Source organism: Mucor velutinosus (assembly GCF_035048745.1).
Source record: "Mucor velutinosus strain NIH1002 chromosome Unknown tig00001563, whole genome shotgun sequence".
Lineage (NCBI taxonomy): Eukaryota > Fungi > Mucoromycota > Mucoromycetes > Mucorales > Mucoraceae > Mucor > Mucor velutinosus.
The window spans coordinates 4,132,777-4,147,724 of record NW_027041904.1 but is presented as its reverse complement, the minus strand read 5'-3'; the positions used below and the strand labels follow the sequence as shown (position 1 = coordinate 4,147,724).

Sequence of the window (14,948 nt, the reverse complement as noted above, 5' to 3'; positions counted from 1 at the left end):
AAGAGATTTTTTGTTTGTTCAAGGCTAAATAACCGATGGTTTTAAAACGTAACTTCTTAAAAGGCGACGGATTCGAATCATTGTTTGTATAGTTGGCTGTTAGTGCGGTATATAGAGGAGGTGAAGATGGACAATGGACATTCTTCTTGGACTCAATGAATATGAAACCCATCACCTATGCCGTTATGGCAGCAGTGTTGTGTTTGATTACATCCAATGCTACACCCATAGAAAGATCAACAGTAGATATCAGCAGCAACGATGATCACAACCGAATAGTGAAACTAAAGCAGAGAGGATACTTGCATGGCAGTGGTATTTACGGGTGGTGTGGACGACTCATGCCCATCAGTCCATTGACGCAATGTACATGGTAGGATACACAGGCTCCCTCGGCATTGGAGAGCACTCTTTGAACACGTATGACATTGTATTCGACACAGGCAGCTCTGATTTTTGGGTGCTTTCCAACGAAGCATGCATTTCTAAGCAGTATTGCCAGACACATCATGTATACCAACCCAAGAAATCCATTAATTACACACCATATGACAGCAAACGGCCACTCATCATTCGATACGGAACAGGATCAATCAGTGCGCATATAGGCCGTGATACCATTCAATTAGGCTCTGCTACAGTTCATAGCCAATTTGTAGCTGATGCCTATAAAATAACTAACGAGTTTAAGAATTTGCCCATTGATGGTATCATGGGATTAGGGCTACCCAACTTGAGCAAAACGATACCCAGCAAACCAACACTTGTTGAGAACATGGTAGAGCAAGGACTGATTGACAGAGCCATGTTTAGTGTATATCTACAAGCAGCAGGTGGAGAGATTGATTTCGGCGGTACTGATCCATACAACTATCGAGGACTCATTACATATGCACCCGTTGTTGGAGATTTGTATTGGCAAATAGAAATGACTGGAGCATCTTTTGGAAACTACTCTCTGGCATCACGTTATCTGATTATGGATACAGGTTAGCAAAAGTAAGTCTGCTTAAAGTATCGCATACTAACGCTGCAGACTAGGAACCACCTTACTGCTCGTCTCTCCGAAAGAGGCCGAAATGATGCATGTGCAGATCCAAGGAGCAAGATACAACAATGATGGCACATACTCTGTACCATGTCATCTAAAGGGAGCTTTGCCTGAGCTTGCCATTCAGATAGAAGGTCGCAAACTAGCGGTCTCCTCCAATGACTACGTATTACTACCCTCAGATAGTGATGCGTCCATGTGTTTGTCAGGTATCTCGGGTCAGAATACAAACAAGCCTAATCATTGGATCATGGGAGATGTATTCTTCAAAGCATATTACACTGTAAGAACACGATCCATCTAGGATTCAACACATACTGATTCCATTGAGCCATAGGTGTTTGATCAAGAGAACATGAGAATTGGCTTTGCTGAAGCAAGGGTTGATCCCACATTGTCTGCCGAGGTATATGATGATACCAGTTTTAATAAACATAACGACTCATGAGCTTAACTTGGCTCATCTGAATTGGATGTTGTTTTTAAAAATGCACCTATGCTCTCTATTAAATGTTTTCACAGTGATTCAATGGACGATTGTACATTGGATAAGAAACATGTATATCCAAAATCCAAAACTAGTCAAGGGCACCTGCTCAAATCAAATACTCGTCTAGTCAGATACAACGCATGACAAATCATCATAAGGTCTCTGACGCCTCAGCAACACATCAGTGGAACACGCTTACTACATGCAATCCGGCAAGGGCTCAAGTGCTGTCAAAAGCGGCAGGTTAAATCAATAGGGTTTCATTGGCTCCGAATCAAAGCAAAGAGAGAGAGAGAGGGTGGGGCGACAGACAAGGCGATATAATGAGCAAAGAGTCAAGCAGTACATTCCCCTTTCTTAACCGAACGTTGTCACTATACTAGGTATATATTTTGTACATCGATCAATCAACCCAACCATTCAACCCAACCATGCAAAAACGAGACGATTCATGAACGATTTTTTCAATGGATGGATGGATCACCGTTGTAGTTGGATGGATTAGATGGAGATTGATTGGGAGATGAACACTGAACCCACACAGGACGACAGATTGTTAACTCGGTTTTATTTGACTTAGAATGGCTCAAAGACTTACTTACCGTCGCCGTTGTTCTTACAACACCCGTTCCAACCGTGTCAGAGCCGTAAAGACTCCTGGTAAGTGATATGCCTACATGATTCCAAATGGAACAGAGTATTAAGGATGCACTAGGTGGAAAGCTCGTCGTCCAATACGAAAAGAAGCCCGTCAAGGCTCCTCGTTGTGGTGATTGTGGTGAGGCTCTCGCTGGTGTAAGTTATATATATACTGCACAAGCATGACATGAGATATTGAGTTGATTTGTATATTTAGGTCAAGGCTCTCCGTCCTCGTGAGTTTGCTACCGTCTCCAAGACCCAAAAGAACGTCAGCCGTGCCTATGGTGGTTCTCGTTGTGCTCACTGTGTCCGCAACCGTATCGTTCGTGCTTTCTTGATCGAAGAGCAAAAGATTGTCAAGAAGGTCCTCAAGGCCCAAAAATAAATGTAATCATTTAGCTTCTATATTTTATATTTTACTATATAAAGCATGAATCATATTGACAACAACACGCATCAGCAGCCAGCAAAATGCACATCAGCAGCAGCAGCACGAAAAGCGGTTTTGTAAAAAGTGTGATGAGAGGTGAAAGAGACGGAATGGAGCATACAGCAGAAAGTTCATATAGAGAGACCACACGTGTGCGGGATTGTAACACTCATGTGTGTCTTGATTTGACCTCTGTGTGTGTGTGTGTGTGTGGAGATGATCTTGCTCTCTAATTAGCGATCTACTGCTTTTATACGAAAATGTAACAAAGGGTATAAAATGCCTTTTTTTTCTCTTTCTTTCCTTCTTTTTTACTTTCAACATTTTCATCCTCCTGGCTTCCTTTTTCACCCCTCTCCTTCCCAAATACACATGATACCACGGCCATCGTATAGATTTAGCTTGGCCTTGTCGTTCCTGGCTGCATTGATTGTCGCAAATGTATCTGGACCACAGTACATTTATCCAACATTTGGAACTTCATTGAATGATCGATTCAATTGGTCTGCTGTCCAAAACAGTTTTGTCAGCACGGCATGCTTTGTAGGTGTGTCCTTTTCAGGACCACTTTGTGCTTGGATGATTGAGACTCTTAAAATCAAAAAGACGCTCCAAGTCTCGGCCCTGTTGATGTTCTTGGGTCCATTTTTGGTCGCTCAAACTTATGCCGGAAGACTACCTGATAGTTTTATATTGTGCGCCTTCTATCTCATTTGCACCGGTATCGCAGGTGCTGCTGCTTATTTGTGTGCATTGGATTCTCAGGTATGCAAACAACAAGGTCTAGGGGGTGGTCCTTATGTGGATGAGTCAACTCATATCTCCCTTTATACCTTTTCATCTATAATTAGAGCCATAATTTCAAGCAGCGTCGTGGTCTCAGTATGGGCCTCACTACAGCTTCAGTGGGCACATGTGGTGTAGTATTCTCTCAGATCAATGACCTACTATTTGGCAGTGAAAGATATGAAAAAGATGCACCCACGTCAAACGACAGTACATACAACTTTCTGATCTTTATTGCATTTGTCATGTCTGCTGGCATTTTGTTTGGGTCCTTCTTTCTGGGCCCTGTGCAGGATTTTAGTCGGCAGCAAGTTATTTACCAACACATTGATGAAGAGCATCAGCCTTTAGAGCATGTCAATTCCTTAGAACCCAGCTCCTCCGCTGCTAGTGTCAGAGATAGTATTGAAAGCGATCCTCTGCTCGAGTCCAGTAACAAGCTCGAAGAAGATTACCCTTCAGAAACTGTCATCTCGGGCATCAGAGTGCTTCAACATCCCATTGGCTTGGCATTATTCAGCACTTTGTTTGTCGTGCTGGGCATTGGCTACATCTACCTCGCCAACATTGGACAAATCTTGAACGCCATCTCAGCTCCAGGAAACAGTGCTGAATCCACACAACATGCAAGAAACCTTCACATTACTCTGTTCAGTCTAGGCAACTGTGGCTCTAGAGCATTCTTTGGTGCATTGAGCGATGTGCTGCGAAACAAATTTGGTATTCATCGCTTGTGGATCTTTGTGTTTGCTTTGGTTTCCATGCTCATGACATTGACGTGGCTTGTTTCTACTTCTACTGCAGCAATGAATCCTGAAAAGCTGATTCCTTGCACTGTCATTATCTCATCGGCTTATGGTATTGCATTTGGTGTCGGGCCAGCAGTGACAACCGAATTTGGCACAGAGGTTTGTGGTAGATAGTGCATGTCTCTGAAAGATAATCCATTGACTAAGTCTATATAGGTATTTGCTCGCAATTGGGGCATTTTCCTTTTCGCTCCCGCGTTTGGTAGTCAAATCTTCAATGTTTTGTTTGGCATCTTGTATGGCCATCAAGCAGAGAAACAGAACAGCCATGTTTGTTACGGCGCTGCTTGCTACAGAGGCACGTTTCGTATAGGCATCATTTGTGGCATCATAGTGCTTGCTATCTTGACTCTAGCAATCTATAAGGCAAGTCTTTATAGACGTCGTATACCCAGTGATAAAATCATTTAGAGCATAGATGTAGACTTATTAGATGACTCACTTTATTAAATTTTATCAGAAAAACAAAAACAATTCAATAGCTCTACGTTATAACTATTATAATGCGAGGGTTTCAAGTACCAGATGTGCGTTCCCTTTATAAGTTTGCTCAAAATCTTATATTTTATGAGCTACAAGCAGAGGATTTTCAAAACCCGAAAAGTAAATTTTTAAAATCATACCATCATATAGAAAATTGAGAAAAAAAAACAATAGCTACTAAGCTTGAAGCTCTCGTTCACTTGGTAAAATCTAGCGGTACGGCTCTTTGAAAATTAATTATTTCTACTATTTTTCCTCATTACTCATCGACGTCGTTCTCAGTAACCCCAAGTCAAACACGCCTCAGCCAAGCAGAATATCGTCTGGAATTGTTACTGGATTCGCACCTAACACTTCATCTCTTCAAGGAAGCTAACCGCAAAGAACTCGGATGCCATAGCATTGGAAATGATATTCTGATCAATACTGACATGTTCCACAATCTATTGCATAGCTCTTGAGATTTAATGATTTTACAAAGTAAATCGTAAAGCAATGGTAGAGTACTGTCAATAGAAATCAATGTGTCTTAATTGTATGTAAAACGAAAAGATCCAGTATTTCAGTACCAAAAGAAGAGTCTTTAATTACACATTTGAATTTAACTTACAGCGTTAGAGATGATAGAGTGTAACAGGCGGTACTGCTATTGCGACATCTGGCAAATGTTGTTGACGTTTGATTAGAGAGGATATAAATTCAAAAGCACTGGCTACAATAAAAATCAACCTAAGTAACCCTGGCTAGGCTTGGATAAGCTATTATAGCAATCAAAGCAGTTGTAATGTAACATTGAAAATTGAAGGTGTGATATTAGTTATTGTAAGTTGTTGTTTATCCACTTCTAGAATGCTGTGCAATTGTGATATCTAGGTATTGTTCACAAACTCAAATGTTTTTTTTCTAAGTTGTTTTCATTGAGACATGAACAGTGTCCATTCTGAAGAACATCACAGGTGTGATTATACACTTTTATCTCCATTTGATTAATAAGCTTTTATTATTACAAAAGACAATATCGCATTAAACGGCAAACCAACAGAAAATCAATTAGTTGTAGACCTTTTCTCTTTCAATCCCTCAGCCAATCAAATGATTTAAAAACTCCGCTGACCTAAAAAAAAATTGCGAGGGTTTCCCCCTGTTCGGATGTGAGGCAAAATTTTAAGCGCCGCTATATATAGCAATATAACTGTTACTATCATCAAATTTCCCCCAGGTGCTAGAGCATGCCTTACTTACACCACCTAGCTTTAGATTCTGGCGTTGAGACTCTCAATCATCACTAAAGTAAGTAGTGATAACCAAGTGGAGACAGCCTATCCATCTCCTAGCCTCGGATAAAGTCTTGTTGAGCTTCAGCGATAGGCACATCCACCACAACGTAATAAAGAGGTATGCTTCAAAGAAACATAATAAAAGAAAAAAAAAAGAAAAGAACATGCTTACAGTATTATAGGAGTATAGTAATGTAGTATGTAGGCAAAAAAAAGGAACACTCACACAAAAAAAGTGAGTCAAAAGAAAAGCATAACAACAAATACAACATTAAAGATGTTCAGAACAGCTTGTTGTTGTTGTTGTTGAAACAAAAATGCATACATGAGTAATGTGCATGGTAATAGTCTGATGCAAAGGAACACAAACACACACAGTTGCATGAACAATAGTAGTAGTATAAGTGTGTAATACAACATAATGACTAATGTTGTTTCATGTGAAGCGACAGAGGCAACACAAACAACAATCCGCAACCATATAACAAAGTAGTATTACAACGGCAATACAGATATATAGCAGCACATCATGCCTATTGTTCGTACATACGAAACAACAACATTGCAAGCATGCGTTGAGCTGATCATATCACAGCCAACAAAAGAAAAAGAAAGCGCAACAAAGCAAAAATCATGAATGCATTATAATGAAAAAAAAAAGGCAACAATACAAACGTCCAAAGAAGCTTTATGTCATTGCGACAAGAAGAAAAAAGATACTTACCACTTACCACTTACCACAGCCACGGATAGAGCAGAGAGTAGGCAACCACCAGTGATAGATCAGAGAACGAGCATACACCAACGATAGAAGACCAAAAATAGGCCAGAAGAGAAGCAGCAGCAACACCAGCAGCAACATTAGCAGCAACACCAGCAGCAACATTAGCAGCAACACCATAGAAGAACTGGAGGACGAGAGACGCCAAAAACCAGACAAAGACTAAAGAAGCAGCTGCCAGAGATAGACACCAAAGAAGCAGACAGCAAAGATAACAGAGAAGCAATGGCAGCAGCACCCACGTCAAACAGGCAAAAAAAATTATCGAAACCTAATAAACAAATTCGATTAGTGCTTGTTCTACATCTTTCTGTGTTTGTTATCGAATGATATCTACTATATTCCACTTCAAAGAAGCAGCATCAAGTAATTTTAGCAGTGAAAGATCGTGTTATTAGAAGCTAGAATGTTATTTTTAATCACAAAAGTTCCAAAATCCATAGGGTTTGATACTAAACGCGCTTTTCAAAGAGAATAAAAAACGAGAGTATGGAAAAACGAGAGGGCGTCCTAACCGACGTCACGACCAGTAGATTTGGTTTCAGTTTTCTGCCGTAGCAGCCGTAACTGCTGCATTTTAATTTGAAATTGTGCAGTGGATATTTTCTTTTTCAGACTTGACTTGATATCACATCCTTTAAACGTTTTTGCTAAATTTAATTATGAAAATTGTCGTCGAGACGCTTTACTTTCTAATGTATTTATAAAAAGTCAATGAAGGCGCATCGAACGATGTTGGTTACATTCAGCTTTCAGACCGAAAAGAAAGAGCAATCTTAAAATATTTGAAATTAGGTTTTCTGCAGAAATGTCAAAATTTAGCATATAAAACTCTCAAAGGAGTAGTTTCCAATGTTGCATATCATCTTTACAGTCAATTTGGTCTAATATGTATCATAGGAAAAGTCTTCATTTTTAAGGTGAAAAACGCGATCGTTTGATTTTCAAGAATTTTCCCTTGCTAATACTTATGAAAAAATGAGGATTTTCATGAATTTGCAATGACCCAAAAAAAATTGAGATAAAGCATCAGTAAGTAAGGCGTATCAAAGGGGAGCGATTGGGTCTTATTCCAAGCGTCTACAACGCTTTGTAGCATGAGTTATTCGTGCTTGAAAATGGCTAGCTTTGAACAAGATTCGACCTAAATAGAGGGCATAGTAGGCTGTGTTGTCAAAGGTGTAAGTGGATTACAGTTCTGTCTAACGACACAGAGACTCTGCATTGAACAGAACTTAGTTTCTAAGTGATAGATGCTTTGATTCTAATTCTAAGGTTCAAAACTTTCTTTTTGAAATGCGCGGTTAATTATAGTAAATTTAAGACTTGCGTGTTATTAATGCTATTGTGCGCGAAGAAAACGTTGCAGTGTTTTGCCAAATTGCACTCATTACCAATTTTCTCTGTAAATATCAAAGCTATTGATGTGCGCTCAGTTTTCATAAATAACCTAAGTAGTTGGCTGTCAGTTGATATACTGTAGGGGGAAAAACTGTCCCGTTCGTTCAAATAATCTTGACTTTTACCCAGTATATTGCCAAAACTCAGAAAACAAAGATACCCCATACTGCGTTCGATAGAACAGTTTATAGGGATTACAGCAGCATAAAAACCTTATGGCTGGACTATATTTTAATCCCAGTATAACCAGCTAAAGTGAGACGTGGCAAAAATGTTAGGTGGGTAATTCTAGATGATATAGAATGGTGGATATCTTTACTTCCAATAAACGTATCGAAGAAATCTAAAAAACTACCCGCGGTATGCTCAGGATATTTAATACCCGAGGAGCATTCTAAAAGTATAAAAGAAGCCAATTTCTTCTTTATTTCTTTGCTTTCTTATCTTTTTCAAAACTTTCATTATGCCTGCTCGTTTAACACAAGATTTGCGCAACACTCTCCAATCTTTGCTCCAACGTGGTCTGTCGTTCTCAAAAATAAAAAATTTATATCCAGGAGTGGGTAACTCTACTCTTACAAGGCTCAGAAAACTATATTGCCCTGACCCAGCTAGACCTCTTGGCGGAAAACCGAAAAAACTTGGTGCTAAAACTACAGTGCGCGAAAAAAACGTTCCAGTGTTTTGCCAATTCGTAGTTTTACACTTACAGCTCTGTCAATTTTTTCCAGTTTGAAAACTAAAGTAAAACTACGAAAGCTTGGGTTTTTGGCCACAAAATGAGCTACTAAAATGATTGATACAGTAGATACTGAGCTAGTGCAACTGACGTGAAGTAAAAAATTTCGATTTTGTAAAATTGGAAATATCGCTTGATGACCTTATTGTTTGTATACATTCCACGAAAATAATCCGAGAGTCGTAATTTTTTATATCAGTTATGTTTAAAATGTTAGTTATCCGAGGAATGCTTAAAAAAGTATAAAGAAGCCTGAGATTTTGGTCTTTTCCCTCATTATATTTTACCATCTTTACTTCATCACTTTTTTTTAACATGACACGTCCCATTCCTCAGGAGGTTCAAGGATCTTTCAACGCTCTTTTCAACCAAGGTTGTTCCCTCCGTGCCATTCAAAAAATCTTCCCAGATTTGTCCGTCAGTGTACTTTCTCGCTATAGGAAGAAGTTTCTTGGTCATTCAAAACATGCCAAACCCGGAAGACGCAGCAAAATCACTACGCAGAATATAAACTACATTGAGAGGAATTTCCGCAATGGTAATTTAGACGGCCCCAAGGGTGTGCAGTGCTACCTTGCTCATATGTGAGTTCAGATGACTTTGAGGAATATACAGTATATACTCAAGCGCAAAGGGTTCAAGGCTAAAAGAAAAATAAAGACCAATTTCGTGTCTGCGGAGAACCGGAAAAAAGCGTCTTGTGTGGGCCAAGAGACATCGACATTTGACTGCGGACGATTGGCGTAAATGGGGATTTTTCGATGAAACCAGGGTCAACATGTGGGGATCTGACGGCGAATCTTTCTACTGGACTGACAGGCCCACTGAGTTGATGTCTCATCAAACTGAGGCTCAAGTTCAGGGAGATGGTGGTGGCGTTGTTTTCTGGGGCATGATAACAGCGGAGGGACCCAGCTATGGCTCCACCATTACCGAAGGAACTGTTAACTCAGAAGTTTATGCTGAAATTCTGGACTCATCTTTGCTAGACACTATCGAGTACTATGGGCTGGACAAGAAAACGTTTAGATTCCAGCAAGATAACGCAAGACCACATACTTCTGGTCCCATTAAAAAATAGTTCACGCATCACGGATTCTCTGTGCAAAGTGTCCTTGATTGGCCCTCCCCAAAGCCCTGACCTAAACCCCATTGAACATGTCTGGCATCAACTAAAACGTCGTTTGAACAAGTACCCTACTAGGGCCACCAGCCTTTCTGAGCTAGAAGACAGAATTGAACAGGAATGGTATAAATTCACAAAAGAAGACTGTCTTAAATACATAGGCAGCATGCCACGCCGAATCAAAGCGGTTATCAAGAGTAAAGGTGGTCCAACTAAATATTGAGCTTTTTTATATAATTTAATAAATTCGACTTTTCACTTTTCATGTGGCTACCATTCTTTTTCTAATTATGTGAATAAAGTGAATAATATATCATCTGATAGCCAACTACTTAGGCTATTTACGAAACTAAGCAAACCCCAGTAGCTTTGATATTTGCAGAGAAAACTGGCTATAAGTGCAATTTGGCAAAACACTGGAACGTTTTTTTCGCGCATTGTATGTTCCTAGTGTCAAGAGGACTTCGATCAGGTGCTTTAGATAATCCCCGAGCGGCACAAGAAAGTTTAAGATCGATGGGCCATGATATGTCAATTAATGGCATTCGCAAGTCATTGAGACGAAATGGACTTAAATCTCGTAGAAAAGTAAAGACCAATTTTGTTAGCAAGACAAACAAGCGGCTTCGATTGGTGTGGGCTAAAAAGCATAGGCATCTTACTATTGCTGATTGGCGTCGTTGGGTGTTTTCGGATGAAACAAGAATAAACCTTTGGGGTTCAGATGGTAATTCTTTTTACTGGACGAATGGTGGCGGCCGAATCATGCAATCGTATCAAGTCAAGTCTCAGTTGCAGGGAAATGACGGTGGGGTTATGTTCTGGAGTTGTATAACAGCGGAGGGACCTAGTTATGGTACTACCATTATTGAAGACGCAATAAACTCGGGCTTGTATGTCGATATTTCGAAGACATCATTGAACGACACTCTTGAGCACTTTGGGAAGACACCATCTGATGTGCGATTTCAACAAGACAGAGCAACACCGCATACATCGGGCATTACTAAACAATGATTCACCGACAATGGGTTTAACCTAGACGAAGTCATGGATTGGCCACCCCAAAGTCCCGATCTTAATCCCATTGAACATGTCTGGCATCTCCTAAAGCTTCGTCTTAATAAGTGTCCCACTAGGCCCTCAACAAAAGAAGAATTAGAGCGGCGTATTAACATTCAGTGGTACAAAATAACAGAAAAAGAGTGCCAAAAATATATTGATAGTATGCCTGCCCGGATCAAGGCTGCCATCAAGAGCAAAGGTGGTTCAACTCACTATTAATGATTTTATAATAAAATGTACATTTTTCTATATTTATTTTTTAACCAATAAAATCATTGGATTTTAGTTTTTGAAAAAGTTATAATTATGTATAGATAGCACTACTTTCTCTCATTCGAACGATATATATTTCGACTTTGTATACAAAGAAATGACCAAAAACTTGTGCAAAAAGACAAAATTTTAAACGAACGGGACAGTTTTTCCCCCTACAGTATTATGCGCTTTATTCATTTGATTAGAAAAAGAACGGTAGCCTCATGAAAGTGAATAGTGAAATTTATTTAATTTTATAAAAATGCAAAATATTTATGTTAAGCACAAAGGATAAAAGAAGTATTATTTGTAGCTTATAAAAAATGTTCGATATTATAAAAACAAGAAAAGACTTATTTGAATAAGATCAGACACAAAAACTAAAGATTTACTGATGAAGACAAGAGTTATTCTATTTATACTAAGTTCTGAATGCCAAAGTAGCAATTTATCTTGTACAACGCTTATCATATCTGGTGAACCTCAGTATTTAGATAGCTGAGATGCACTTCAATTATCATAGCTTGTTCATGTTGTTGCACAACACAGACATATCTACCCATCAAGAATACCTTAATCTTTATAGACAGTTGTAGCCCTTCTGGCACAACAAACAGCATCTCTCAACATAATCACTAAGTATTAGCTACACTAACTCTATTTCTTTGTTAACTCTACCTATTGAATATATCTCACAAGACGAAAAAATTGTCATTGATATGTTTGATGGGTTGGTACCTGAAGCCGTATTGCGACACAACGCTAATAAGAGGCAAGTGTTTAAGCCAACCATTCCGGTCCGCAGACAATTTAGAAAGAAGCAGAAGCTAACGGTAGTAACTGACGTTAGCCGTAATCTATAGCTAGGATATAAGCAGTGTTTTGATTGAATTGAACAAAGAATATCTTTATTCAATCTCATCTAATATTGTGAACATATATACTATGTATATATATTGTAAACGACGAGATAATGATAAATATCAAGCTCTCTATAATGATTACCTTGGTAGTTGGTAATCAAGATATAAGTATTGTTGTGTGGAAAGGAAGACTGTAAGAACTATCCCAATAATTATGAGAGATGAATTTAAGGGTTCTTTAGGTTTGTTCGTACTAGATTGGCACTAGTAACTAAACTCCAGATTAGAATAAGAAAAAAAAATGGATGATGTTTATTAGGATGTAATTCAAAATACTATTTATATATGCTATCGTTCTATTGTTATTCTCCTGTCAGGCTCAATTCAGATCCGAATGTCAGTGCCCTGATCAAATGTAACCCCAAATTGGATTGCTTTCAATTTAATGTCAATTTCATGTACCCGCGTTTTTGAGTCGATCCCATTGTTTAAAATAGTAACACCCCAATTCCATTGTTGTAATTCCACTTGAATCTTGCATCGATTCGGCATCAATTGGTTTGCATCTATCCTGAGTCAAAGTCCAGAGTCAAATCCACATTTCAAAAATAGTAATGCTTGGCTATTAGCGCGCAATCTCATTCAGATCCCTGACTAATTCATCGATTCAACATTATCGGCTCCAAATATTGATTAGATTTTCGGCTAAACTTGACAAGAAGCACCACGATCAAACGAATATGTAACAACAACAAAATAGAAGCGACACCAATTGAGTAAGCACTAACATTGATTAGCAATACACCAAATAGAGACCACATCAACTAGAATAACAGTATCAACGCACCATCAAGAGATAACATACAGTTTTACAACAATTATATGAGTGTGTCAATGCACCAGAACACCGCACCAACGAGGAGTAACCCTTCAAGTAAGACATAGTGGATAAGTTAGAGAATTATACCTTGAATCCACCACCTGGCGCCTTTCCCATATACGGTATAATGCCTTTTTAGGAAATAGAGATAGAGCCAAGTAACCAAGAGAAAGATACACACGTATCAAAATGTCGTGCCTAAATTTAGGTTTAAGCCAGATTTGAGGAAAGCGACTAAAAGGCGCCAGCGTATACTCGAAGAAGGTTCTGAAAACTGATAGCAGGCATTGGTCTGATTATCAGTTGCTATATCAAGTACTATATCTACTCGAAAGTTCCATTGATTAAGTAATTATCGATAGTAGAAATAGTATAAATATAAGTTGTAAATGCATTCAATAAACAGCATCTTCGAACATAATCTCAATCTATTAGTTACACTCTAAGTTATTTGTTAACTCCTACCATTGGATCTATCTATCAAGACGACATGTATTAGGAAGCGTAGGGTGATCATCACAACTTATATAGTCGAATATCAATAAATGGATTAAAGAAGTCGACAGGAGACAAAATTTGGCCAATCTTGAACAGAAGAAAAACAAACTGAGCTTGAATTATTTTTGCTGGTGGTGTTGCTGATGATAACAATGATGGTTGCGATGCTGATCAAATGGGGATCATGGAGTTGAAAGGACAATTGCTTAGCGTCATAATCATCATTGTTATCATCAGAAAAGCATTTGGGTTATCTAGCAGCAGCGCCGCCCCTCAAAACGTGTCCAAATTTCTATTCAAAGGACTCCCAAGTGAAGCCTATAATTCTACGCCACTCGGAAATTTTGCAGTGTAGTGCTGTTAGTAACATCATAATAGTGTTTCGGAATGTGACTCTGAAACGCGTTGTATTTTTATGCATAATCACACTGGTCTTTTGGTTTTTCTCCCCCTTTCTGTATGCTTTTTTGGTTTTCTTCTCTGTCTGGTCTTGGTCTCTTTCTATCTGGTCCTTTGGCGGTATCAAGTGGTGCCTTTATATCCTTGGCCGGCTTGCCACTGGTCTTGGCTCTGAAAAGATGCTGCTTTTTACGAAGAGATTGGGTTGCTTTGCCTTCTCATACAGATCTATCTTGGCAATCATTCGATGATGGAGTATTAGCCTGAACTCTCCCCAAACCGGATTTAGCCACAAATGCGTCCATTTATATACTACGGAATACATGCCATCTCCTAGTAACTTTCGTGTTGCTATGTACGCTATCCGTATTGGTTCTTTACGAGAATAGGGTAGTTGGTAGGGTGACGGCCTACCAAGCTGTTGATCTCGCGTATACATGTTACATCATGTGCTCTTTTGCATGTGGTCTATATCATGTAATTGAAGAGTAGGTAGTTGGTGGGGTAACGGCTCACCAAGCTGATAATCTTCGTGTGCTATCTGCCCAAAGTAAGGAAAAGTTCCTCTTGTTTTGGCTGCCGCAAGAGACGACTATACGCTATGCGTGAGGATAAGGGTAGTGAAGGGTCCTAAAAAAAACTCCTGTGTATGAAAGCAATCAAATCTAGGGAATGCAATCCTCAAGGGAACTGTTCTGTATGGCTGCTTTGATATTCTTTCTGGAGGTGAAATCGAGTCAAAGCGGCCATATGCAGTCATATACAAACTGGTACGTATCTTTTATGAATGCAAAAGGTTCCTTTTACTAATATTGTTTCTCTGCTTAAAACTGCTTTACGCCCTAAATTTATTGATGGGCGTGGGTGATTAGGGGGGCATCGTTTGTGTGCGCCGCGGTCAACCCTCCTTTCACTCACTCGGTTGTAAATAGTCGGGCTATCGATACCTACTCTGGCCTGGCGACCCTCTCTG

At 39.2% G+C, this 14,948-nt stretch overlaps 5 protein-coding genes across 5 annotated transcripts; all 5 read left to right on the top strand.

Annotated features, from left to right (window-relative positions):
* Nucleotides 1-155: 155 nt before the first annotated feature.
* On the top strand, nt 156-1,499 carry NQO1 (NAD(P)H dehydrogenase, quinone 1; the record flags this gene model as incomplete). Its single annotated transcript, XM_064829217.1, has 4 exons — nt 156-315; nt 378-989; nt 1,042-1,334; nt 1,389-1,499. 4 exons carry the CDS (start codon nt 156-158, stop codon nt 1,497-1,499), a joined length of 1,176 nt encoding a protein of 391 aa, XP_064686419.1.
* Nucleotides 1,500-2,122: 623 nt separating this feature from the next.
* ATC70_009993 (uncharacterized protein) lies at nt 2,123-2,568 on the top strand (the record flags this gene model as incomplete). The annotated part of the gene is made up of 3 exons (XM_064829216.1): nt 2,123-2,201; nt 2,257-2,336; nt 2,398-2,568. The coding sequence occupies 3 exons, from the start codon at nt 2,123-2,125 to the stop codon at nt 2,566-2,568; spliced, it is 330 nt and encodes a 109-aa protein (XP_064686418.1).
* A 417-nt stretch (nt 2,569-2,985) lies between these two features.
* OCA1 (tyrosine-protein phosphatase required for protection against superoxide stress (By similarity)) lies at nt 2,986-4,619 on the top strand (the record flags this gene model as incomplete). The annotated part of the gene is made up of 3 exons (XM_064829215.1): nt 2,986-3,378; nt 3,465-4,307; nt 4,365-4,619. 3 exons carry the CDS (start codon nt 2,986-2,988, stop codon nt 4,617-4,619), a joined length of 1,491 nt encoding a protein of 496 aa, XP_064686417.1.
* Nucleotides 4,620-9,204: 4,585 nt separating this feature from the next.
* On the top strand, nt 9,205-9,970 carry RPS6_4 (40S ribosomal protein S6; the record flags this gene model as incomplete). The annotated part of the gene is made up of 2 exons (XM_064829214.1): nt 9,205-9,473; nt 9,550-9,970. The coding sequence occupies 2 exons, from the start codon at nt 9,205-9,207 to the stop codon at nt 9,968-9,970; spliced, it is 690 nt and encodes a 229-aa protein (XP_064686416.1).
* A 486-nt stretch (nt 9,971-10,456) lies between these two features.
* On the top strand, nt 10,457-11,032 carry ATC70_009990 (uncharacterized protein; the record flags this gene model as incomplete). Its single annotated transcript, XM_064829213.1, has 1 exon — nt 10,457-11,032. One exon carries the CDS (start codon nt 10,457-10,459, stop codon nt 11,030-11,032), a length of 576 nt encoding a protein of 191 aa, XP_064686415.1.
* Nucleotides 11,033-14,948: the final 3,916 nt, after the last annotated feature.